The sequence below is a fragment of the Lutjanus erythropterus genome, chromosome 10, assembly GCF_056507025.1.
Source record: "Lutjanus erythropterus isolate fLutEry1 chromosome 10, fLutEry1.hap2, whole genome shotgun sequence".
Lineage (NCBI taxonomy): Eukaryota > Metazoa > Chordata > Actinopteri > Lutjaniformes > Lutjanidae > Lutjanus > Lutjanus erythropterus.
Genome location: NC_139326.1, coordinates 28,278,388 through 28,305,430, shown reverse-complemented (window position 1 = coordinate 28,305,430; position 27,043 = coordinate 28,278,388). Strand labels below are relative to the sequence as shown.

The 27,043-nt window shown below is 38.7% G+C and overlaps 3 protein-coding genes across 4 annotated transcripts; 2 read left to right on the top strand and 1 right to left on the bottom strand.

The window, feature by feature from the left end:
- The first annotated feature begins 456 nt into the window (after positions 1-456).
- Positions 457-14,920, top strand: LOC146320594 (histone-lysine N-methyltransferase SETD1B-A-like). 2 transcript variants are annotated; one of them, XM_084729588.1, is made up of 17 exons: positions 457-594; positions 738-842; positions 1,341-1,611; positions 1,889-2,001; positions 3,415-4,476; positions 4,910-5,644; positions 5,765-5,881; positions 5,966-6,044; positions 6,729-6,928; positions 7,373-7,502; positions 7,594-7,989; positions 9,462-10,478; positions 11,533-11,699; positions 11,778-11,906; positions 13,275-13,394; positions 13,617-13,754; positions 14,260-14,920. In XM_084729588.1, the coding sequence occupies exons 1-17, from the start codon at positions 457-459 to the stop codon at positions 14,431-14,433; spliced, it is 5,091 nt and encodes a 1,696-aa protein (XP_084585714.1). In that variant the 3' UTR covers positions 14,434-14,920. The 2 variants fall into 2 exon arrangements, with proteins under 2 accessions (XP_084585714.1, XP_084585713.1); XM_084729587.1 differs by having other exon boundaries at positions 5,966-6,050.
- A 761-nt stretch (positions 14,921-15,681) lies between these two features.
- On the bottom strand, positions 15,682-22,887 carry LOC146320593 (4-hydroxyphenylpyruvate dioxygenase-like). Its single transcript, XM_084729586.1, has 14 exons — positions 22,820-22,887; positions 22,637-22,663; positions 21,640-21,702; positions 21,207-21,311; positions 20,914-20,956; positions 19,899-19,981; positions 19,394-19,483; positions 19,181-19,284; positions 18,998-19,075; positions 17,541-17,703; positions 17,380-17,451; positions 17,155-17,277; positions 16,247-16,363; positions 15,682-16,101 (listed from the first exon to the last, which is right to left on the bottom strand). Exons 1-14 carry the CDS (start codon positions 22,820-22,822, stop codon positions 15,991-15,993), a joined length of 1,182 nt encoding a protein of 393 aa, XP_084585712.1. The 5' UTR covers positions 22,823-22,887; the 3' UTR covers positions 15,682-15,990.
- Positions 22,888-25,452: 2,565 nt separating this feature from the next.
- On the top strand, positions 25,453-26,547 carry LOC146320592 (uncharacterized). The gene has a single exon (XM_084729585.1). It carries the CDS (start codon positions 25,489-25,491, stop codon positions 26,362-26,364), a length of 876 nt encoding a protein of 291 aa, XP_084585711.1. The 5' UTR covers positions 25,453-25,488; the 3' UTR covers positions 26,365-26,547.
- Positions 26,548-27,043: the final 496 nt, after the last annotated feature.

Genomic DNA, 27,043 nt, shown 5'->3' with positions numbered 1-27,043 from the left:
AATAACAAAAAACATATATTTTTGCATTATAAAGGTGCATAGAAATACTTGAAAGTGCATAGAAATTTCACACCTGTTACCTGTTCGCCTACCTTCCCCCTACCTTTTGTGTTCTTCCGCCTCACAGACGGATCTATATTCCGCCTCTCTCCGCCGGCGGATGGATCCATCCTCCAACCTCTGGGCGATGAACTGTGAAAACACCGAGGATAACAACAGCTTCTCCACAATGTTGCTCCATCAAAGGATAAAACTTTGGTCCAGGTACGGGAGATAATAATATTTTGTTATCCTTTAACTTTGAGTGTTTATTTTCACTGGACAGCCTGTTATCTTTTAGAGGAGGATACAGGTGATGCTGTCCTCCATCACCTGTCGGGGCGTGTTAACCTCCAGTGAAGCAGTAATGTCAGCGAGGTAACCGACATTATTATGTTGCAGGTGTTGACGAATGTAATGGAAAGCGAAAACCAGAGTGCTGAGAGAGAGACACCGCCTCAGCACTGGACAAGTTGCAAGTTGATAATTGACCCTGCACTAACAAAAGGACTGTACAAAGTCTACCGCTATGATGGACAACAATTTAACATCCCCGTGAGCATCTTCACATATCTGCTTATTGTTAATCATTCAAAGATAATTACTTGCCTGCATATTTTCCCGCTGTAATACTGCGCCAAACAAACGTGTCTGTTTTCCATGATGATGATGATGATGGGTGTTGTTTACCTGAACAGGTGGAGGATTTAGGTCTGTTTCCTGTGGATACAGTCAGAGATCCGCGCATCTGCCGACTGTGGAGCAAAAGCAACAAGACTGACCTTCTGGTAGCTAAATTTAAGGTAATCTTCATCAATATCCAGAGAAAACACCACTGTAAAAAATGTGCAAGACACGTCCCGTATTGACAGTGTTACTTAAGTAAAAGTAGGATATTCTGTATCTGTGGCTGTGGTGCTCCTGTAATTCTTCTACACATGAGTTTGACAGCATTGTTTTGCAGTGTGCGACTGTTAGAAAAACATGCCTTGCATTGAAAAAAGGAACTGATAAACTTATATACAATTCAAATGGATCAAGTTCTCAGTTCCCATCCCTACAAATAAATGTAGTGGATTAAAAAATACAATATTTATCTTAGAATTGTGGTGGAGTAGAAAGTGGCATGAAATGAAAATACTGAATCAAATTATAAGTATCTCAAAGTTGTACTTAGTAGTACAGTACTTAAGTAAATGTAATTAGTTACATTCCATCATCAGTCTTTATAGTCATTATAATAATCATACATACAATAATCATTTACTGACAAAAATAGCTATTGTCCTTTGTCCTTTCAGGTTGACGAGTGGTACGTCGGTCCTGTTCCTCCCAAAGAAGTGACATTTTCCAGGCTGAACGACAATGTGAGGGAGTTGTTCTTGACTAATATGTGCAAGAAATATGGAAACATTGAAGAAGTGGAAATATTTTACAATCCTAAGAACAAGAAGCATTTAGGGATCGCAAAGGTAGTCTTCGACACAGTGGGGGCGGCGAAAGACGCTGTTCAGCAACTCCATCAGACGTCAGTGATGGGAAATGTGATCCATGTGGAAATTGATCCTAAAGGTAACACCAAATGAATGCCGCATATTTTATGTATTGAAGGTATAAATGAGGGATGATCTGTTTTTATTTATTTTCCTGAATCTTGTTTTTTTGTGTGTATCAGTCAAATTGGTGTGATTGTTTTGATTGATTGTATAAAAAATGTCATTTTTTTCTTGTACTCAAGGGAATATTAGTATTTATTTTAAGAAAGGCCTTAACCTGTTTTTCCAAGATTTACTTTTGTTGAATTTGTTTGTATGTTGATTAATTGACACTAACATGCAACCTTCCTCAGGTGAAAACAGGGCTCGATATCTTCAGCTCCTCTTGCGTGGCCTTTACACTCCTTGGACGTTGCCAGTGGGCAGCAATGAACGAACTCTTCAGAGCTTAATCGACAGTTTGCTGGTAAACCTTTTAAAAGTGCTTATAATGTTTTGAACTCTTTTTTAATTGGGTTTGTATGAGCTGCTTATCCATATTCTACAGTAGATGGGGGTTACTCATCTACCGTTGCCTCCATTCGTTAGTTTGTTAGTTTTTGTGTTAGTTCACTGTCTTAAAGCATTAGTGTGGATTCACTGAAGTCACACAATAACACAAACAAATTAACTGACCATTATAGTAGGTAGCTGTGGAAAACCAGCAACTCCTGTGTGCTGTGAGGTAAAATTACAGATTTTGTGAAAGAGTCTTGTTGCTTTACAGAGAGCAATATTTGGCTTCTATAACAGCACTTTCCTCTTGGAAAAGGCTGTCTGACTGCAAGGTAAAGCAGTGAAAATATGCTATATATTGCATACACATAAACTGATACTGACATTTTTAAGTGAGTCTTTATTTAGGTGAACAAAGTTTGTTTTGCTGCAGACCCTGTCCACAGCAGTACATTGCTTGACTTCTTACAGTTACTCCTGCTGCTTCTTCAAACTTGGTGCATAAAAACCGCCATCTACTGTAGATAATATACTATTGATAAGTACCTTGTACAACAAAAAAAAAAAAAAAATCCAAACTAAGGATAATATTTTTTATTTTATTTTATTCATTATTTTATTTAGAATAAGTTTCTTTGTGTATATCTATTTAGTATTATTAATATAGTTATTTACTTTTATTTTCTTGATTATTTTTCTTTAAACGCTTTACCTTTTATTTTTATTCATATCAATACATTTCCTCCTCTTCCTCCTCCTCCTTCCTTCCTTTTAGTATCTTTATTTATTTTACTTTTATCTACTGTTTGTACATTTTATTTATTGATGAATTTTAATTTATTTGTCTTATCTTTCTATTTTCACTTTCTGGCGTTTCCTCACTTAAGATAGTGTTTCCTCAATTCCTGTTTTTAATGAGTGCTGTTCTCATTTTAGTGCGTTTTAGAGTTGTTTTTAACTGGTCTTAATTTAGCATCAATGCCCTTTATGTGATCTACATAAGTAAACAAGACCATCAGCAAGAAGGTCGTCTATTTCTATGCTGTTATTCTTAATGTCTGGTTGGAATCAGATGAAGCTGACATTACAGTGAGTAGTACATTAGCAAGTTAAAAGGAAAACAGAGGAGATTTTTATTTTGATCATTTTATTTTTGATGTTACATTTTATGGTAAAGGTGGTGGAAACACTACCACTTTTGTCCACAGGGGGCTCCAAAAACAACATAATAAATTAATAAATAAATTCCATGTAGTAGCTTTTATGACAAAGGCATTGCTTTGGGTGTGTGGGCGTTGTTTCATTGTATGATGGACTCGAGAAGTGCTAAACGAATAAAGTCTGATTATTTGATTTGTTTTCTCTGTATTATCATCTCTCACAGGGTAGTTCAGCCACTCAGCGACAGTTGAGCATCTCCAGTCCCACCAGCATCGCCACCCCCCTCTCTCTGGACACAGCCTACTCCAGTATTTGGCAGGATACACCATGCAGCTTTGGGCTTACGCCACGTTCTCAGGGAACCCCCCGCACTCCTTGCTTGTCTGTTACTCCTCTCTCCCAGGACTCCTGCTACTCCAGTCTTCAGGCGACTCCGGTCCTCCAGGGGGAGCCCTCCACATATAGTGTTCATAAACCTTTAAGGCGAGAGCTCTGCCATCGCAAACCCGCAAGGTATCACAGGGGATCTGGCGAAGTCTCAGATGTCAGCTCATTTTTGAAGCACTGCCAACCTCAACGCCTCTCTAACCAATTACAAAGCAGCAGCCAGCAGCTTGCAGTGTGGGGTCACAATGCACAATCCTCTAATCACAATCACACAGAAGCTTCCCTGAACCTCACCTCCCCCTGTCAGGAGTCCAGAGACGTGGTCACCGCCACCTCCAAGTCTTTACATCTGAACTGCAACTCTTTCAGCATCCTGAGCATTAATTTTGCAGCTGATCAGCAAACAGCAGCGTCCTCTCAACTTGATGACCATCCGTGCATAACAGAGTTATCTCCATCTGCTGATAACTGTTCTTCTAGCAGCCCCCAGCCAGAGGTAGAGAGTCTGGACTCCCGTATTGAGAGTTTGCTGATTAACAGCCAGAATACTGAGCCTTCATTCTTTGTTAGAGAGACTTTGGAGACCGATGTTCACTCTCAAGATAGCCCAACATCACCCTGCTCTGCTAACACGTCCCCTCTCTCAGATGACTCACTCATTTGCACCCCAACTTCTTGTGGATCCTTCACAACAAACCGTCAGTGCTCCTACAATGACACAGCAGATGCCAGTCCATCATGGCTCACTGAAAACGAAGAGGATGAAACTACTCGAGCTGTGTCCTTTCTTACAAGAAACTTGCAGTCTCCCGCTTCATCTGATTTCACTCAGTTTGAAAGGAGGACTCAGCTAAACAACGAAAAAGATGCAGAAAGGTTCCAGTCATTATGTCCAAAGGTACTTCCTCTAGATCTTTACGTAAATCACAAACAGTTACAGCCCTGGTATTTAGGTGGGATCTGCATCTCGATACCTGATACAGATAATAAACAATCTGATCTTGCCTTTACACCTGGTATTTTAAATGTGAAATCCTCATTGAGATTGGATCTCTGTCCTCTCTGTGAATAATCTGAGGTTTTGGCACATCAGCCCCAAACTCCCTTAAAAATTCACAGAGTTTTCTGAGTTGTTGAGTTAGAGGAATCTATTAACTTTGTAAAATAGTGTACATGACAAATTCTTGATAATAATAATAATAAATGTACGGATACAGACTATATTTTAATACCAGGATTAAATGGGGTCTTAAAGTGGTTATCTTGTTGTCTATTTAGAAGTATTTATGTTGTACTGTAAATCAGTAACTCCGATTTTTTCTGTCTTCCAGGAGCATCATGCAGCAAATGAGGAGGAGCTCTCAACTATGACACCCACAAAAGAGACCTCCGCTCTCCCTCCGCCACCATCCTTTTCTCCCCTCAATAGCACCACTCAGCTCCTAAACTCCACAGCTCCTCCTGCCATCAGGCCTGGATGCTCCCATCTACCACCCACCCCTTTCCCTTTCCCCATTCCTCCTTTCCCCCCATCTATTCCACCATCTATCCCTCCTGTCCCACCTCGCCTGCCCAATGGTACCATCCCCATCCCACCTCCAGGCTGGATTCCACCACCTGGCCGTCACACTGGCATCCCCATTCCTCCTCCCCCTATTCCACCTCCTCGTACTATTCCTCCTCCACCAAGTTTTCTTGGACCCCCTCCACCTTTGTTGGTGCCACCTTCAGTTCCACCTCCTCCTGTGCACACATTCCCTGTGCCCATGCCGCCTGCAGGCCCTTTGGATAAGGGGAATCCTCCAAGGCATGGCAGTGCACCTTCACCTTTTCCTCAACCACCCTGGCCTGCTCCACCTTTTCCTAGGTTTAATCCCTTTGTGCCACCACCTGACTACCCGCTTGTGAGGGAAAACCCTCATAAGGTCACAGTAGAAAAAGTTTTAGAAGTCATCGTTGATGAACTTAAGTCAATCATTAAGAAAGACATCACACGCAGAATGATCGAAGGGGTTGCTTTCAAGACTTTTGAAGACTGGTGGGACTGTCAAGAGAAGAAAACAAAGGTAAGATCTTCTCATTCCTTATTATTTCATGAAGTGGTCCACGAAAGTACATGAATGAGAAAAAAAACTTTGTCCTTTTTGAGCCAGTATTTTCATTATTATTGTTGTTTTATTCATAAGATGCAAGTACCTCCTTTGAAAAGTGGAGCAGCAAGTGTGGAAGAGAGGAACAAACTGCTAAATCCCCTTAGTCACATCAGTACACAGGGCAAAAAACCTCCCCTGCCGTCTTTCAAGGTAAACTAATATGCTTACTGTAATATGAAACAGCATTTGACCCCTGAGTGATACATTAATGTGAAATAACCTTCTGTCATGCAGGTAAAAAGGAAAAGAGCCGATGATCCTGCTACATCAGAGGAGACAGAAAATCTGTCATGTTCTACTCATGAAAGTTCTGGTCAGTGTGCTTTTAATGCAGTTAACAGTTATTTACGATATACTAACGTAACTGTCTTTGTAGTGTTTATTTTGTCAGCTTCTTTTTTTTTATTTAGTCTTAGTCCTGTGTCAAATGCCCATAGTCCGTAAGTTTAATCATATGTAATCATACTGTTTACTTTAGTGTAGTTTTAGTCAATGAAAACTCTTGATATTTTAGTCTGTTTTCGTCATTGTCACATAATAGTGAGCATTTCAGTCAATCTGGTTTAACCAGAACCAATAATTTATTGTTATTTGAGTCAAATTTGTTTAAGATGAGATTTTATCCTATCATTATCTGATGAAGACCACAGGCTGAATGATCCACAACACAGCCTACATAATGTAACACCACCACCTCATTAGTTGGATTAACATAGTAAAAAAAAAAAAAAAAAAAAAATGCTTTATTAACCAAGCTCAATTTCTTTGTGGTGAGATGAAACAGAACTGCTGAATTGAAAAAAAAAGTCTAGAAAATTTTGTCATCTCTTTTATCAAGTGTTTATTTTTTTAAACTTCATTTTAGTCTTGTCTATTTTAGCCAACAATATTGCATGTTGATATAGTCACAAGAAAAATGGTCACTGATGAACACATTTTATCTTAGTTTTTGTTAAGGAAATTAACAGTTGTTCCCTGTTGTTCCATGTGGTTTTAGCTGTGAAAGAGGGGGATGACATATTTAGACCTGCACCTGAGAGAGCCAAACGCAGACATGCAAGGCCACATGCACTTGACAGTGATGACGATGATGATGATGAGAGGAAAGAAGAGGACAACTCACTTCAAGACGAAGAAACAGTATCAGACAAAGTGGAAAATGCTATTTTGCCAGCTGATGATGATCTTCAAATCCTGGTAAATAGCAGAGATGCACAATCCACTCTTTTTCAGTTTCAATACTTAAATTTAAATATCTGCCGATACCCATACCCCAGCACAGTGCAGGTCTTGCTTTTTTTTTCTGTATTTCGAGACTAAAATATCTTGTGCTGACATGTTGACTCAGCCAACTGTTCTAGCTCAGTTGCAGACCTTCTCATGTTACGTTACTGTGCATTCATGATCCAGCATGTTCATCTAATTCAGAGAAGTCTAGGAGACAACTTATTAAAATGATTAATTTGTGCGTAATTGTGAAATTATGAAAACAAAACCTTATTTCAGAACTGCAGTGTGGTGTCACTACTTTGTTTTCAGTTTTTAACAGAAAACTATGAAATGCTATATATAATACAGATACAAAGTTTAGATATGATAAACTGTCTATATGTTGAAAGTGTGAAATTCTTTTGTTATTAGTGTGACAGAGATGATCTTGATGATGGTGATAATCATTTGGAGGAAGAAAAGGAGTTGGCACAAAAACACACAGAGAATGAAGATGCTGTCATCTCCCAAACTAGTGATGGTGTTGAAAGCTCAGACAGCGGTACGTTAAAACATCACACAGCTGCAACACTCAGCACAAATGAATAATCAACCCTATGAGAAAATATATTTGTTTCTTTATTCTATTATAGAGACTTCTTCAGAGAGCAGCTCCTTGGAGGAAAGTGAGTATTCGTCAGACATCGACTCGTCTGATTCGTTCTCTTCAGAGAGCTTCGAGGACTCGTCCTACTCTGACCTTAGTCCTGAAGATGAAGACATGGAGGAGGACGATGAGGACAACAGGAGCGGCGAGTGTTTAGTCATATCATCAGAGGATGAGGAAGAGTCAATGGAGCTTGAGCCCCCCGTCACCCCCTCAGCCCCGCTAACCCCCGGTGCTCAGCTGGAGCTGGACCTGCAGGACTGGTCGGCTCAGGACGCCGAGCAGAACCAGTTTACCTCCTGTCAACAAGACGACATCATGGAGCTCCAAACCAGTGAACCCCCGGATCATCTACAGCTCCTGTCACCGATAGGTCATCCAGGTTATATGTCCAGAATATTTTATTTGTTAAATGAAGTACGGCATTAGGACTGTTCAAATGTTTGATATCTGTCAAAAATTGTTTGCTAAATCGGGATTCCAAATTTTCCCTTAGATGCCAGAAAATTTCCAGATTTCTGTCCCCCAATGGGGATAAAGTCAACAATAAAAGCATTTACAGATATCGATTGATATACTGACATACTGTTCTCAGCATTCATAATTTACATGTTTACAGATTATCCTCAGGGTGTTTTTTATTTTCAAATATATCACAAAAAGACGTACGACTTTTACACAGGACAGTTAAATTAAGTTCCTGTCCATCCTCCCCAGTGCCACCCTCCCCTAAGCACTGGACCATCAGTATGTCTACATACAGCAGATATCCATACAAAAATACACTTAAGTAAATATATATTCACAGACTCACGTACACTTAAATAAAGATGTAAATGCAAAATATAAAAATGTGACATGCAAATAACAATAAATTTAGGAAGTAAAAGAAGAAAAGAAAAATAAATGAATAAAATAGATAATAATAAGCACACATACACCTGGGTTATGTAGATATGTTGGTGGCTGCCATACCTTCTACAAGGGAAATAAATTTCTAGGTGGATATGACACATAACCTCTCTAATCCATTGGAGGGAGAACATCTTTCCATTTGAACAAAATAAGCCTTCTGCCCAACAGAGAGCAAAAGGCCATCATATTTATATAGCACCCAGGGAGAGGAGCATCCACTAGAGCCACACTTATAATGAAATCAGTGGAGATGGGTCTACTTGTTCTCCACATATTCTAGAGAATGACTCAAAGATAGATTGCCAAAAATTGCAAACTTGGGACATGACCAAAACATGTGTAGCAATATAGGGCCATCTTAATCTTAAATAATCTGTCTTTGGTCCAATGAAGACGATGCACTATTTTAAAACCGAACCACAGTGTGCCTAAGGCATACTGAGGAGGAGTAAATTCTCTCTATAATTTTTGCCAGATTGCTTCTGGAATTGTTTCATCTAGGTCCATTTCGCATTTGCTTCAGAGAGAATCCAGACTGTTCACATTATGTGTGTTTAGTAATGTATAGACTCTGCTTAAGATTTGTTTTGTGTCAACTTTACATTTAAAAATTGTGTCTATATCCTCATAAATTTTAAACAATACTTAAAGTCCACAGCCGTGCTTAGCAGCTCTGTGAGGTAGTACTTAGGCACAAAATGTTTCCCAAATTTTCTGAGGGCTACTATTGGCCTGCATATTTAATGTTTTGTTTTTTTGTTTTTTTTTGTTGTTTTTTAAGCCAATTTTTAAAAAAATTGTACAAGCTGTTCGTAACCAGACATCAGATATCAACATTTTTGGCTGGTGAAACATCCCAAGCACAGCAAAACAACGAGAAAAAACATGGAAACACAAACAGATTGTTTTCTAACATTTCCTTGTTATTTCTCTGTGTAGCAGCGGAGCCACACCTTGACATAGAGATGGAGAGCCCTGACTGGACAGTGGAGTCACCTGAGAACATAGAAAACCTGAGGCCTCCTACTCCTACTGGCTTCCTGGTGGATGGTGACCCTGACCTTCTGATAAGAAGCAAACCAACATCTCCCACTGTAGAGGAAGTGGAGCGACCACAAACACCAGGAAAGGGGATCGTAGCCGAACTGGGAAGTGAGTGCTTTGCTGAAGAAGTCCTGTCCTTCTCTCCAGCAAGCACTGAGCTCCTTCTAGCTCCTTCTGATCCCCTGGCCTCATACCCATCATACCAGGACAGGCCCAAAACTCCTGGTAGAGAGGACAGAGGGGGATGGACTGGGAGAGCTCCAGCAACACCAGGCAGAGAGACTATATCCTTGTCAGAAGGAAGCATAGCGGTGTGCAGCCCTCCTCCTGTGCCATGTTTGTCTAACAATCCATACATCACAGCCCCAAAGACTCCTGGAAGAGACATCATCCTCCCTCGAAGAAACATTGTCCATAGGAGGAAAACACAAACACTGAGAATCTCACAGCCGCTGTTATGTGATTCTCTCAGAGGCTCTCCCATTTCAGTGTCCTCCTCTCCATGCAGCCTCTCGGATTCTTCATCTGATGAGAGGGGTGTGTGGATCAGTTCAGGTGTGAGAATGAAGCCCCTGCAGGGACTGGAGAACATGCCGGGGCTTCTGGATGAAGACAACGGGAGAGACATGGAGAAATCCTTATTGAGGAGACGACAGCTGAGGAGGCTGAAGAGGAGGTGGAGAAACCATCATTGGCAGAGATCACTCAAAAGAATAGCTGGTTCTCGCTCCTCTCACAGTCGTCCTCACAGGAGGCGTTCGCTCTGTGAGGAGAGGAGGATACTTCATTGGGTCTGGAAGGAGGGCCTGGATGAAGAGGACGCCCGGCTGCTGCGGAACACATATGACAGACTGCACGAGCAGGATAATGGCTGTGGGTGGATCAGTGACACCCTGTGGATACATCACCCTCATATCCTTTCAAATAAGAGTTTCATGTCGAAATTGAATTAGATCAAAGTGAGTTTATAAGGAACTGATCATGTTTGAATTGGTGTTATTATCCTGTTGTCTGTGTTAAGCCATGTACCAAATGACTGAGATTACACTAAAGGAATACATTAAAATATGTTCCTGAAAATATTCTAAGTGGGAAATAGGCAATGTAGTAACATAACCTCAATCCAGATTTGATCAGTGTGGCCTAGTTTGATTTGAGTTTGGGCAGGCTCAGTTGGATAGGCTTAATACCTTTAGAAAACCACTAGAAAAAGATACCTTTCACCGCACAACTGAACTTATTATTATTTGATTCTTATTTTCTTCCAATAAATCTCTCTAAATCTTACACACTGGACAAAAATCCAGTTGTGGGAAAGGCTTTTATATCTATGTTGTATTGTTATTAGTGCTGTGCTGAATAGTTCAAAGCTTTGTTCATAACATTGCCATTCAAATTCTATATCAACATTTGATTGCTGCGCACCTTTCTTTTTTTTGCATATCTTTTTATTCTGTTTAAACCCAGTATTTCTGGGGTAAAGATTAGGCTACATTCATATTGTTAGTATTTTACTATTTGTAGAATTGCACTACAGTGGTGGCTGCATAGGATTGTGTCCGACTTGAAAAGTCCAAAAAGTGAAACCTTATTGGAAAAGATAGCTGTAACAAAGGAAACAAGATTAAACATTACATGTTTTTATCAGACACTGAGGTGAAAAAATTGTTTGCTTTCCCGTTTGCCACACACAAAGGGAGGCACACACCTGTATTAAGATTTTTTAATCTGATGAATCGCTCTAATCAAATTGAAGATTTTGTTCAATGATTTCTAAATTGTTTTAGGGTAATAAAATAATAACCATAAATATGATGTACATGGTATGATGGTACAGCCCTGTTATGGTACTGAAACTTCAATTTACACAAATAATGACCTCAAATAAATCAGTAACCTTATTTGATTGATACACATTGAAACTATACACCATATTCTGTGCTTGTCATCCTTAACTGCTGCTCACTGTCTAAAGTACCAACAGAGAAATGTGACGAACACAAATTGTGGCAGCCACATCACCGGACTGGCTCAGCTCGCACTGAAGGTTTCTACAAAATCAGCAGGAAAGATAAACTGAAATACCTCAACAGCACAAAGCTAAACACTGAACTCCCATCTACGAGTGCTCAGGTATCAAAGAGGGGACGTGGTGATGATCTCAGTGTTCAGTTTATTCCATTCAGTGCTTAATGTAAACACATATTTCAGCAGGGAACGTGCATCCCAGCCCAGCAGCAGACCTCACTGCGTGCTGGATCTGACTTCAGATCTGAGCAGCGTCGCCTGCTGTCCTCTTTCAGCTGTGATAGTGACCTGGTCAAGTTCAACCAGCTGAAGGTAAGTAAGGTGTTAGTAAAGATAAGTTCACCCTGCGTTCAGCTTGAAAGAACTGCCAACAATTTGATTTGATATTTTTAGCGTGTAGCATTCCTGAACACAATATTTATCAGAATAGAGCAAAAAACCATGGAACAATAGTCCAACCGTTTTTCAACTGTTTTCTTTTTATCAGTGTGTAAGTCTAGGTCGTATATACATACATGGACAAAGGACCGTATGAACCATGAACTAGGCTAACTATGACAAACTTGAACTTGAACATAAGGACGGTGAGAGAACGACAAAATGCTGCATTCCAGTCAAAGACAGAGATTAAAGATGAGACTGACTGTGACAAACTGATGTTTCTTTAGGCTTCTGCTACAGAAACTCGTGCCCTAAATGTTGATTAAAAAGATTTAAAGGGGTGGTGGTGTGTTATTCTAATCCAATACACTATTTGGTTTTATCAGATTCAACGAATATCTCCTCACGGTTCTCCTGCTGCACTAAAAAAAAATCCAATGTTTCTACACAGTCCCAACTCTGTAAACGGCAAACAAAAAGTGGCTCGGCCTGAGCCACACAACACTCTGCCAGCTCAGAGTGGCGTGGTCTCTAATGATGGGGAGAGTTTCGCTGCATTCAGGTGCTCCTCTGATTGTCCCATTTCTTGAGTCAGGAAGTCATTCTTTTAACTTCATTGTGTTCTTGGAAACAACATGGATACCACAAAGGATAGAGCGGAGTTGTTGTTGTCTTTGTAGCTTATCACTGCACCAGTACATTCCCTAAAACCTTCACCTATGAGGATTAATGAGGATTAATGCTAATACATATCTTTTCTAAGTACTGTCATTCTATGTGGACATCAGCTAACAGTTACAACACAATACTACATTACAAATTAGATGTGAACAAAAGTGAAAAAAAGTTATCAACCTTACTTTAAAATGACTTAAAAAGTCATAAACCAAAATCTTTGTTAATGTGAATTTTCACCAGCAAAGGGTCATTTTTCCACACCATATGAATGCTGGATTGGTAAAGTGGCAAGGAAAACACAGAGCACACAACTTAACACACTAGACAGTAAGAGCTGGCTGGATCAAATCTGAAAACAAATAAATTTCCTGTAAGACCTTGTTCAGTTTAGACATTCAGATCGTTTCAGTTTTATTTGCAGAGATTTTGAGATAACTGCTGCTGAGATTGATTAGGGAAATGGGAATGCTGCACCAACACAGAAGAATGTAATCCGCAAATACTGAAAAGACTCCATCTAAATCATACTCAGCAGTGATAGCATTTGCAGCAGTTAGAGACTCTTACAACCATCAACAAATGTCTCATTTTGCAATTAAACTCATGTTTTCTCATTCTCAGTTCCGAAAGAAGAGGATTCGTTTCAGCCGGAGTCACATCCATGAGTGGGGCCTGTTTGCAATGGAGCCTATAGCAGCAGATGAGATGGTGATAGAATATGTGGGTCAAATCATCAGACAGGTGAGAAGAACTCAAAAAAAAGGCAAGGCTTTGAAATAGATTCATAATGCATCCATTATGCATGAGAAATGTACTTGATGAGCTTTTAAGAGAGAAGGTTTTCCCCTGATTGTTTCCACTGAATTTACCCAGTTGCCCACTGGGACCCTCTGGTTGTTCTGGGTGCTTTCCAGCAATGTGAGCAGTGATAAACAAGGATGAATCTGTTTTCTGTCTCCTCAGGTCATCGCTGACATGAGGGAGCGGCGATATGAGGAGGAGGGCATTGGAAGCAGCTATTTGTTCCGGGTGGATCAGGACACCATCATTGATGCTACTAAATTTGGGAACTTGGCCAGATTTATCAACCACAGCTGCAATGTTAGTCAGAGCTGGTAGTTCTGTGGTTGGAGATTAAAGAGATAGTTTGGATTATTTAAAGTGTGTTAGCTCTAGTAGATGGTGGTAGATAAACCCCCAGCAGGTGCAAGAAGCAAAGCAATGTACTGCTGTGGACAGTGTCAGTGTAACCTACATTTAGAATATTTTCGCTGTTTTACCTTGCCGCCAGACAGCCTTTTCTGACAGGAAAAGCCAAATATTACTCTCTTTTAAGCAGCTAGACTCCATTGGCAAAATCAGTAATTTTACCTCACATAACATGGGAGTTGCTGGTCTACACTGCCTCAATCTTTTTGTTTATTTGTTATTTTTAAGGCTGTCTGACGTCAAGGTAAAGCAGTGAATATATTCAAAATATGCCATACACTTAAACTGAAATAATCAAAACTATCCATTTAAAGTGAATCAAATCAGATCAGTGGTTTTCTTTAATAAGATCCTTGATGCAAAATAACTTGCACTTGTTTTTGTGTTTGTCCTGCAGCCAAACTGTTACGCAAAGATCATCACTGTGGAGTCTCAGAAGAAGATCGTGATTTACTCCCGGCAACCAATAAGCATCAATGAAGAGATCACATACGACTACAAGTTCCCCATCGAGGAAACAAAGATTCCTTGTTTGTGCGGAGCAGATGGCTGCCGCGGCTCCTTGAACTGAACTCTAACGAAGTGTCCCGATTATGTCAAGAGCCAAAGTTGCCTGTGGTGCTGTACAGTGTCGACGCAGACCACGAAGATGTATCAAGAAAAGCCACTTTTCAGAACTGTGCAGTCTGTAAATGTCTGGAGGCCACACTGGAGCTCATGAAAACACAGCAGAGGAGTGGTGGTAATGCTCAGTGAACAAGGATTTAATAAACTGTCCCAAACAGCACTTAAAACAGGAATGGTAACAAGTTTGGAGCTTTATTTAATCAGTGGAGGTTTGGCATGGAATGATAATGTCAAGCTCTAAAACAAAATCCTCATTTTCTGGTAAAACATAAAACCAAGAGGGCTGTGCCAAATAGTTCAAAGCTTCATTACTAATGTTGATATTCAAATTCTAACTCATGATTAGAATCTTTATTTATTCATTTTTTTACATGTCTATTCCTTTTGTTCAAAACTGGTATGTCTACACAGTTCCAGGTAAAGATAAGGCTACACTAATATTAATATTATACTATTTGTAGAATTAGATTCCAGCAGCAGATTGTTGTCGTGTGATACAAACATTTCCATTAACACGAATCCATACATCGAATTTTATTCAAAGGTAGATTGAATCATTTCCCAACTTCAAAACGTGTTTTTAACTGACAAAATACTCTGCAAAAATCCATGTTTGTCTTTTTTCTGTCCCACTTGCCACGCACAAAGGTAGGCAGGCAGCTGTTTTAACAGGGTGGTCGAGCAGCAGTCTAACAGCACCATGACTTACATTCATGTTGATGCAACTTACAAGTTATATTCATTAAAGAAAGCTGATTTAATTAAGAAAAATCTGGTTTAATTTGATGACACTGTATTCAAATTGAGGATTTTGTTCAGGGATTTTTTTTAGGGTGATGACATCAAAGCTCCATTTGAAAACCTCAATAATACTTGTGACTCTTGGTATAGCCCTTAAAAGCAACATTACAAAACACTATATTTGGTTTTGTTTCATATTGTTTCACACTTTGCAACTGTCTCTTTCCACATGGAGGGAAAAATGGGCTCTCCAAACATCATGGTACAATGAAATGTCCATTGACTTCATTGTCCAAATGATGACAGAAATGTACAGTTAAATGTTTTCATTTATGAGAGCTTAAATGGTGTTTTGCTTGAGTCAAGCTTGTATGAGCAATATTGGTTTTCTTGTTAACATTTTGTAAAAGGGAAATGTTGCATTATGAATGAATGTCAAAAGTTCTCTTCATGATACAAACTCACAGGATGATCTTTAATGAACATCAGGATGGTTTATTATGAACTGCTTTTCAACACATACTTAAAAATAAATGTTACATTGTGATAAAACATGCAGGTCACAAAAAAATAAAGAATAACAGCTTTGATAAACATGCTTTTTGAATTATTACTATATATCTCATAATATCAGAGCATTGATGGAAAATGTTATTAGTATAATGCCCTAAAAAAGTAAACAGGACCCTCAACAGACAGTGTCTTTTCATAGTAAATCTATATTTATTGAGACTTTCCTAAACTAATTGTAACACTGGGATCACATGTCCTTTGATAGACCATTTGGTGTGAGGACAGTAAGATTTCCTCTTGCATGTTGGTCTGCTTCGATGGCTTCAAACAGAGACTTGAAGTTTCCTGCACCAAAACCCTGTGGATAAATGAGGAGGTAACTAATCTGACAGCAAACTGTATCCTGTTCCTACCGCAGATGTTGTTGTATTGACACACATATAATGAATAATGTGCTGCACAGTGTGTTTCCTGTTGCAACAGTGTGTCAGTGGCGCCCTCACCTGGTGGTTATGTCTCTGAATGACTTCCAAGAAAACAGTGGGACGATCCTGCACCGGTTTGGTGAAGATCTGCAGTAAATAACCATTGTCGTCGTAGTCCACCAAGATCTTCAGCTCCTGGATAACAGTAAGATCACAGGATAACATTTGTCTGGAGTTATTAATTTCTCCATGAGGTTGTTTACAAGCCGAACAGGTGAGTCAGTGTGTTGACATTTTGCACATTCATAACAGCAGACTATGTGAAATATGCCTTTACACTGAAAATAGTGCACTATCTAACCAGTTAGCTATGGAAGCCAATTTCCTCCAAAGTGATGGAAGAATAGATCTTGTTAGGAATTTCAGCAAGAACCTTTCTCAAAATTATGACTTATTTCAAAATAATGATGTAGTAGTGATAAATAATGAATTTGTGTCAGAATATGAGTTAGTATCGCAAAATAATGAAACTTTTTCAAAACAATTACTTAGAATCACAAATTAATCACTACACTAACTAAAAATAATGACCGTATTGCAAAATAATGCCTGAGTATCACAAAATCATGAGTTAGTATCTCAAAAATAATGACTTAATATTGCAAAATGACTAAGTAACTCAAAATAATAATTGCAAATCGGTGACTTAGTGTCACAAAATTACAAGCAAGTATCACAAAATCATGACTTAGCATCAAAGAAATGACAAAAGAATGATAAAGTATCTCAAAATAATAACGTATCTCAAAATAAGTCATTATTTGACAAAAGGTTTCTCTTTATAATCACTAAGAGGATATTTTCTCCCATCACATTGACATAAATGGGCTCCCATAGTTTACAAAGAAGACAGTGCTCTTCTGAAGTGGTTACTACACGTAAAGTCCTCCACATTTGTTAAAAAAAAAGATCTTCATGATTCTGACCTGCAGAACGTTGAGGTCCTCTGAGATCTGCACCTTTGAGTGTTTCAGGTTCTCCCTCAGCTGGTCATAGTAGGTGTCTGGCACAGACATGAACTCCATCCCACGCTCCTTCAGGTTACGAATCTGTAAACAAAAATAAATGAATGAATTCATCATCAGAGCATTATTGTTGCATTATTATTGCTGGTGTTTTTGGGATGCAGCTAGAGTGTTTTGTAGACTTACAGCAGTGATGATATCTGATGTGTTCATGGCAATGTGCTGCACTCCTGGACCTCCATAGTACTCCACATACTCCTGTAAGTGAGAATGTGCTCGTTATTTAACCTTTATTGTTGAGTCAATCATTTCTGGTTCATATATTTGTTAAAGTGTGAAGAACAAACCTGGATCTGAGACTTTCTCTTCCCCATGGCAGGCTCGTTGATGGGCATCTTCACAGTTTCCTCATAGTTCGCCACAACAATGGAGCGCAGGGCGCTGAACTCTGTCTGAAGCTGCTTATCATCCACCGACCAGAAGCGATGGAAGAGGAGGTTTGTTTGATACCTGTTGGATGATGAAGCAAGATCAAGAGCTATATGGTGGGTTAAATACCTCTGAAGGGTCTCCTGTAGTGTTTACACACTCTATGGTGCAATAATTTTAAAGAAAAAAAAAAATTTTCATGGTCAATTTTGAGATTTTGGTTCCTTTTTGTGTCTGTAGATTTCTGCTAAATTCACCCTTCAGTTAGCATAAGATCATTCATATTTATAATTTATTATTTGTATGCCTCATTTGGGAATTTTCATGGTGATATCTTTTAGTTAACCCTATATGGACCCTGTTCACCTGTAGCGTCTTGGAAAATGTGAATGAATTTTGCAGTACACATGTCTGCAAGCTGTTTTTTCAGAATGTGTTTTCTCATCTTCCGGACACTTACATACACCAAACTTTCCACTTATATTCCTATTAATATTCTGAAGGTCTTTACCGAGGGGTTTGTTTATGTATATATCCTAATTTATACAATATTTGATTCCTACAAAAAAAAAAAATTAATGTCCATTGACAGTATTATATGATTTATGGAGTGATAAAAAGAGATATCTAAAATTCCCTGTAGATGAAAAGAAACTAGAATTTTGAACCTGGCTTTATCCAATGTTCAGTTTCTATTCTGGGAATTTTGCAAATATGTGCATTTTTAAGTATATATGCCTTATTTGCATATTTAAGCATAAAATTTCTGAATACTTTTAATACAAGTTAACACATTAAGAAACATAAATGCAGCATCACTGGAATTTAAGAACTGAAGGATATTTTTTATATCTTTACAGTTAGTTTTTTTCAGAGTTTATATTTCTAATGCCAAACAAAATCTTTTGATTTGAAAAACATTTTTTTCAGTTTCTTATTGGACTGTGTCCCTATTTACCTGTAGTGTTTTCCCTTAAATTCTGAGCGTTTTTAACTGGTGCAAAGGCACAGACTGAGTGACGTTTTGAGTTAAGAGCCAACTCTTCCTCATATAAAAACCTCCAGCCTGAGTTACACTCCTCTCCCCAGGATCAACCAATGAGCTCACTCATTCAGTGAACTGCCTTTCCCCGCCTTTTCATTCTTACATGATGGTATGAAAACAGGTTCCAGATGTGGCAAACCATTGGAGACCCACTTAAGAAAATGCAAAGTCATGATGATCACTGATTCATGCCAGAGAGGCAGAGTTATGCAAGAATCAGACAACCTTTGACTCCTCCTCTCATCCATCATAACACAGAGGCATGAACAGCAGGTATGTTGTTATCACACCTGCATGTTTTTAAACTCTCCACAAGAAATAGTCCCTTACCAGTCCACCACTGGAACCATCTCACTGTCCGGCTGGTTTCCCACAACGTGATCAATGAAGTTCAGTTTCCCACTCGGTCTGCAGAGAAGAATGGAAGCAAAAACACACGAACATACAGCTCATGATGTACTTTTTTGACTTCTCTTCATCTTATAAGCGTTATAAAAACTTATATTCACTCACAGTTTAGCTAATAAAGGGTCCTTGAAGAGAGGAGGGTGGAAGCCTGGCAGAAACAACCCACTGTATCCCATCCTCTCCACAAATGTGTGTGTGGTGTCACCATACTGCGGAAAACAAAAGCAATTCTACAATCCTGGCATTTTTAAAGACATTTTAACTAATATCATAATGTGCAAAATCACAGTAGTGACTCAGTCTGGTGATTTCTCTTACTGTTTGAAGCACAGCCAGCCTGACTTTACCGTACTTGTCCTCCAGGGTGTAGGGCTCCTTCACAATAACTGCACCTCGCTCTCTGGCTTTCTGTCCAGGAGGATATACTGTTTAGTGCATTATGTGAGCAAACATATGACTCTTGATACCATTAATTTCCTGCAATTAAATGTATTAAAAGTGTATAGTTTGTTAGAAAATTACAGATATATTGGTATTACAGAAAAATAAATACACCTATACATATCACGCTATAATGTGAAAACTTTGTTGTTATAATGACATATATTTCATATTAATACAACAAATTTTCTTGTTAGAACAAAATACTGTTTATCCTGATAGGATGTAAAAAGTTTCATGTTAAAATGTGATAACTTGTGATAATCATTTTTCACATTATAGCATTGCACTGATCCATTTTTCTTTTTCTGATGTGGCAGCAATACACTTCTGTAAAGAACTGTTTAGAGTACACCTCTAAATAAAAACCTGTAGTAAATACCTGTACAAGGAAGTCACAGTCCTGCACAGTAAATGCGATGTCCTTTACTCCGTCCCCGTGCTTCACTAAATGATCTCCCATCTCTGAGAAAAGATGATCACATTTTTATTTAGCCACTCAGAGTCAACTATTCTGTTAATTTACTCACATTTACTATAATCTTTAGTGTTTAAGTGAATAAAATTATGATTTAAATGTGTTTTTGTGTGTTATATTAATTAACTTTTGCCAAATCTATAGGAGTAACTGGTTAACAGTAATAGTTCTATGTTCTGTAGTCTAGAGTTAAAGCATGTCAGGATATATCAGGACATGTTTTGCATATTTGTTTTTATTGAATGTTCTGCCAGCAGGCCAATTAGAGTATTAAAATGTAAATTTTTCATTACATGTAAATACAATTAATGAAAATACAGTGGCCTCTGGTTTCCCAAAATATAAACAAGAATTAAAATAGAAGGACCTTTTTTTGCTGTCTCAAACTAATCCTGGAAACTGTAACATCTTAAAGACAGTTTTCCTTGTGAATGTCCAATAAATTCCTTGGTAAAGTGTCTGAAACAGATAGCAAATTTGCTCTTTGCAATGATTGAGCAACGTCAGTCGTTCAAGGAAGAGGCAAATCCCATTCATTCAACACTACAAATGTAATTGCTCATCTGAAGAGTTGTCATCTTGATCATGATGTATTTGTAAAGAACAAAGAGAAAAAAAACCTTATTATTAGCAGTAGTTTTCTTATTTTGCCCAGTGAATGTGTGCATTTTGAAAGGGACAGTGTCTGCATGTGCCAGTGGACCATCACAATAAGTCATAAAAATATGTCAGTTCCACCACAGTACATGTATATGTGCAAATATTGGTATTGCAAATAGGTTAAAATGAGTTGGAAATGAAAAATCTAATATTGTGTATTTTAAAAATCCATGCAGAACTTTTCAGTCTTTTTAAATTAATCTGTTATCTATGTTTATAAAAGAAGAAAGTTTTTTTTAAGAGAGTTCCTGATCTGTACCTTTGTTTCCAGGATTGAGGGCAGATGAGAACACATAAATGATCTGTGAAATACAAAGTGAAAACACAGTTACATTTGATTTACTCTGTACAAAACTAATGTTACATTTCGCATTACTCAAGAAAACTATTCATTATAAGAACAGTTGTGTAATTAAACTAATGTCAGCTCACCAAAAGAACAGTGTTTGTCAGTTTTGTTTTGTTGTACTAAATCCTCTGATGTTATTAGCAGTTTTCTCACTGTTTGCGATGATTGCGCTGTACCTCCAGCAGACAGTGAGGAGTCTTTACCTTTCCTTGTTTGACTGCATGGGACACCACATCTCGATTGCCAGTTTCCAAACCCTGGTAAGCCAAAGGCTCAAATCCCAGCTTGTTGCAGTAATATGATGCAGCCTGTTGAATACAGTGATTTTTACTCAACAGAAAAGTCTCAGAAAAGTCTTTTATTTCATGTCACACTGAAGTGAAACAGGACATGGCTGCAACATGTTGACCTTAAACGTTCTGATAGCACCATCTGCTGGTGACCGGTGAGGCCTGACTCCGTTTGTTATGTGTGAAATGAAATAGCATGTGGTCTGGAGTTTTACATGCTGTGTCCCCTCCACCCCTCTGGAGAACCAATAGCCTTGCTCTTTGTATGGTCTCATGGACTGTGAGAAATGGTCAGAAAAAGAAATAATGTGAACAAAAACAGTGGAGCAGGTATGAGTTAACTTACCTGTTTTGCATTTCCAACCCAGAATGTTAAGTGATCGAAGCAGAGGAACCTGCCCCTCTCATGCTGAAGACAGGAAGAAATAATAAAACATTAATAAATGAGTCAGAGGTGGAGGTTTATTTTTAAGCTTTTCCTGTAATCAGTTAAAACAGTTTTCAGTGTTGGAATGTAACTAAGTACATTTACTCAAGTACTGTACTTAAATACAACTTTGACCATGTGTACTTGACTCTTTTGTAAGGCTGAAACTAACTAATTATTTTAATTATTTATTAATCTGCCACTTATTTTCTACTATAATCAATTAACAGTTTGGTCTACAAAAGTGTCAGAAAATAGTGAAAATTAAAAGCAGAAAGAAAATGTATATATTTGAGAGGCTGAAAAGTTTCTGCCTTTTTTGACCAACTGATTAGTCAGTTTATCTTTGCAGCTTTTTTTCTTCTTCTACTCTACTACATTCCAGAGCAAAATATTGAACTTTTTACTTATTTATCTGACAGCTTTAGTTAGTTACTTCACAAATTAAAAATTTTGCACACAAAACATATGAAGAGCTTATAAAATATGTTGTGCTGTTTGACATTAAACTACCTGTCAGTTTGTACAAATACAGCTGACATGATCAGTCAGCTGACATTAATGTAATTGGCAACTACTGTGATAACTGTTTCTGTCATTTTTCTTGCAAACACATCTAATTGCGCCTGACTTCTCCAAGTTCAAGATTTGCTGCTTTTCCTTTTTAATAATTTTAATTTATTTTTAATTTGACAAAATATTGCACTGTGAAATGAGCTTCACATTAATCTTAACCACAGCAGTAAAATCCTGCTTTTACATTAATGCACAAGTAATAATCATCTAATGACATCATATATAATAGTATAACAGCCACAGGGGACATTTTTCTGTATTAAACACTTTTACTTTTAATACTGAAACTAATTGCACCATTACTTAGTAGCAGTACAACATATATGATTAGGTTGCCTACCTTTTCGCCTTTATCGGTGTATGTTGTCTAGAATGAAAAAAGCACACCGTGAAGCCATTATATTTTGGAGAAAATGAATATTAATGCTTAAGTGCATTAACAAAAGTTATTTCCATGCAAAAACAAAGTCTAATAGCAGAAAAGAAGCCATCTAAAATGATGCAGCAGGGAACGTTAACTCACCATCTTGCTTCGTGTGACCTGATGTGACTGTCAGAATGAAATCCACAATGACATTCTGAGTTTAAAAACTGCAAAGGAAGTTTCTAGATCCACACCCACCGGTGAGGAGGAGGAGAACAGAAGGAGGAGGGAAAGTATTGGTGCTTGGTGCACTGTTGCTGTTATACAATGATTACTTGGGAAAACATGTAAACATACCACAGATCTGATTATACCTTAATTCACTGATGGTTTGATGCTACAGTTTAGGACTGTGATGCTTAGATTATATCTGTCTTGAGACATAGGGTAAATTTTATTTCATCGGTAAAAAAAAATCTGAATGACTATGAATTATTTATCATGGCTTTCCTGTTTTGTCAAATATCATACATGATCAGATTTAGTAATGAATAAGTCCAAGCTTCTTTCTGCCAAGAGATATAGAAAAAGGCTTATTTGTCCAAATAGGTTTAGAATTACAGCTGCTTTTTTTTTTTTCCAGAAGATGTTGTCCAGATGTTAGCATTTAGTGGCAAGAGGAGGCTCACCAATGCTGGACTCTTATTGGCTCATGGGAGATGAGGTGGTGAGCTCTCGTGCACCCATAAATGCCTCCAATTCCCGTCCACAAATAATTGTGATGGTTCCAGTTAAAAATTTATAGACTCATCTCATGAGAATCAAAGCTATTGTGTAATATCTTTTGCAAAAATCAAGTTGATCCATTAGTGTTAGTTTTACTTTGTTTTGGAGATTTTATAGGTTGAATTAATGTTTCAGGTGCAGATGACAGGATTTAATTTCAAGATACGATTAAATTAAAGGCAACTAGACTTGTTTATATGTCTTTGAAGACCTTTTGCCTCTCATCCAAGAAGCTCCATCAGTTCATGTGTGTCAGACTAGTCTGAGCTAGTCTGACTAAATGGTGGGAACCCAGGTATTTAACCTGTTAATGTGTTCACCAGGCCATAGATGTCAATGGCTCATTGGTGTGTGTGGTTTAGTAATGACAATAGATGGAGTCAGCTTCATTAGTGCTCCGTTCAGTTTTAACGACACATGACTGTGAACAACTATTGTTTTTGGAGGCCAAGTTGATGAATCTCCTGGGCAATGATGAAAGACATATAAACAAGTCCAGTTGCCTTCGATTTTTATCTTATCTTGAGATTACAATGACCTGGACGAATGAGAACATTCACGGACAGGGTTTAAAAAGGAAGAAAGTCCTCAGACTCCAAACGTTTTCCAGGACTAATTCTTAACTATCTGGGCTTTCTTGCAAATCCAGCAGTGTTTTGGTTGCTGATGTTGGGCTGCCGGCTACAAACAACAGCACATTTGAAATGATGTAGCTATGTGATTATTTGCACATAGAGCAGGGAAGTGAAAGCTATTCAGAAGTGCTCACATGAGATGCATGTGAAGATGCATTGCTAAGTGTGAACTCACAGACACTTGTCCACTTGCTGTCCACCTGTGATCACCAAATACGTATATTAATGCCAGGTCTAAACCCTCTCATGAGTCCCTCATCCAGTAAATCAAGAGGCCAGAGAAGCACTCCTCATTAATGATTCATTAATCAGGTCTCACTCTTTCATTAGTAACTGCTCACAATTTTGTCTACTCCAAAGAGAAAAGGCTAAGATAAACAGGGCTCCAACTGCAACCCATTTTGAAAAGGAAAGAAAACATTAAATTAATATATAATTTAATACAACATGAAATAATGAGAATCAGTGCTTGCTTATTTAGGCAACTAAATGGTGCAATCCTGATAGCATTTTTACATTAAATTTGGCATAGGTATTGGTAAGGAGTATGTATGAGAGTATATATGATCTTTTCAAGTGGAATGCAGCCATTTGCCTCCAAAAACCATCTAGCTATGAGGAGGTGGGAATCAGACTTGCATGCTATTGCTGCACATTTGTTAGCAATGCACAGAACTATTTTTAAAAACCTTAGTTGAAAGTTTTTTAAATGTGCATTAATGGTTGTGAGATTCCCCAATGAGCAAATTTGCAGGCAGCTGTTCATAACAAATGTTTATTCAAGGCATCCATAGAAAACATGTTGATGAACGGCTTTACAAGAGTGTGAGTTGTGCATTGGAGCTCTACAGTCCAGTGAGTAACAGCTCACTAATGAGAATCTCAAACCCGCCCCTCAGTGCTCCCTCTGCGCTGAAGATCCCTGAAGATCTTTGTTTTTCATGCTGTTACCAGGAGCTTCACTGTTGTCAAGGGAAGCAACTACACACATGCAGACAGAGAAACACAACATAATACAGCTGTTAGATGATTTAATAGTGTGACATGCCAGGTGTTTTAGTTAAAGTGCATCTGGACAGAGGTGTATGTACACTTGTGTGCTGTTTTACCAAGGTGAAAAGTGGTCAGTACAGATTTTTACTGCTCTCATCTACATCAAAACATTAGATGTTGATAGATTTGATAATTTAACTGTTAACTTACACCACTGTTGTGTCACTATACTGTTTTTTAGTGACCTCACACGTGTTGCATTACATCAGACTGTAGGCCTCATTCCCTTGGTAATCAGCCTCTAAGGGCGAACACCTCAGTCAATTAGTTGTTCCCACGCCAGCACTCATGCTCACATAATCGTAGTAGCTCAGATCGAGTTGAGCAGAAGAGCCGTCAAGACGAGAAATAAAAATGAGTGAAGAAAATCCACAAATTCTGGTGAACGGTGAGAAACAGGAGCAGCAGCAGGATGACGCTGCTGCAGCAGAAGAGCAGACGTCATCTGTCAGTGCGGACGAGGAACAGTCAGAGGTGAAAGTGGATGAGGAACATTTGGAGGACAATGTCGTTGCAGAAAAGGACCCACAAACAAAGATGCACTCTGTTCTCCAACAGGTACGTAACCAGGTCAGATCACAATCGGCTCCAAAGAGCAGAATGCTGGTGCTGGTGCAAAAAGTCAAAGACAGAGAGATGCAAGTGAATGGTGAACCTGAGGGCGAGAATGTCAGCAGTGAGGAGAAGGAAGCAGCAGAGATGCTGACAGATGACAGCAAAGATGAGACGGATCTATGTGCAATTTTTGACAAAAAGCTTGAGGCTAGTGCAAAGGCTTTTAGGGATGAGTTTGAAGCACAGATTTCTCAAGTGCGTGCAGAAATGCAGGCCTACACTGACCAGGCTCTCAAAGACTTGGAGAGTAAGATGCAGAGCAGGCAACTCCATGATCTACAACATCTCAAAGAGCAGGAGAGCAAAGGTCCGGACAGGAAGCCGAAGCCTTCAGCATCTCCTTCTCTGGCGTCCAGGAGAGGAAGAGTCCTGACTCGCACTATGACCACCATCATCCCAAAGACGTGTGCCCCTGTCATCATTGGCCCACGCGCCAGATCAGAGACACTGACTTCCTCAAAGGGTGAAAACTCTCGAATTGTACTCAGAGAGCCAGTGCCTTTCATAACAGGCAACAAGCCATACCCAACCCGCAAGCCACCACTCCCCCCAACCTATCCCCCACTGAACCAGCGCAAAAAAACTGTCCTGCCAAAAGCTAAAACAGGGAACTGACTCGACTGACCTCATAACAAACCAGGACCAAGTGAACCTCTGTTACTGCTTGTTACTATGATCATTACTGTACCTGCTGCACTACCTGCTGAGGTGGGTGTTTCCTCATTTTCAGCCAAAACACTAGGATTTTGTAGAACTAAAAACTACATTGAAAATTGCATTTATAATGGTAAAAAATAATAAAGCATCCTGTAAGAGTTTGAAAATATGTTTCCCATTCACTTCAATAGAGTCGATGCATTTTCATGCCATTCATTTTGTCCATCACAGTTCAGTTGGGAGGACTGATTTCAGTTGGGGGTCAGACCTCAACAAAGCCAACAGCTTTATATAAAATCCAGGCTGTAAAGTAGGATCACTTATTGTAATACACAATTAATTTATCTTTTAGGGGTGCAGGTTTCATGGTTGGAAGTCTGCTGTTACTTTAAGGACCAGTGTGTAGGACTTTGGTGGCACCTAGTGGTGAGCCTGCAGATTGAAACATCTTGTATCACTCTAATCTTCCAAGTGTTTAAGGCACAGGTCAGCAATGTGCAACTTCAGAGCCACATGTGGCTTGTCCAGATGCTCCCTGTGGCTTTGACAAAAAAAATTTACATGGAAAAGAACGATTTTTTTTTTTTTTTACATTTTAATTTTCACTTATTACTGTAGACTTACATTCTCCAGCTGT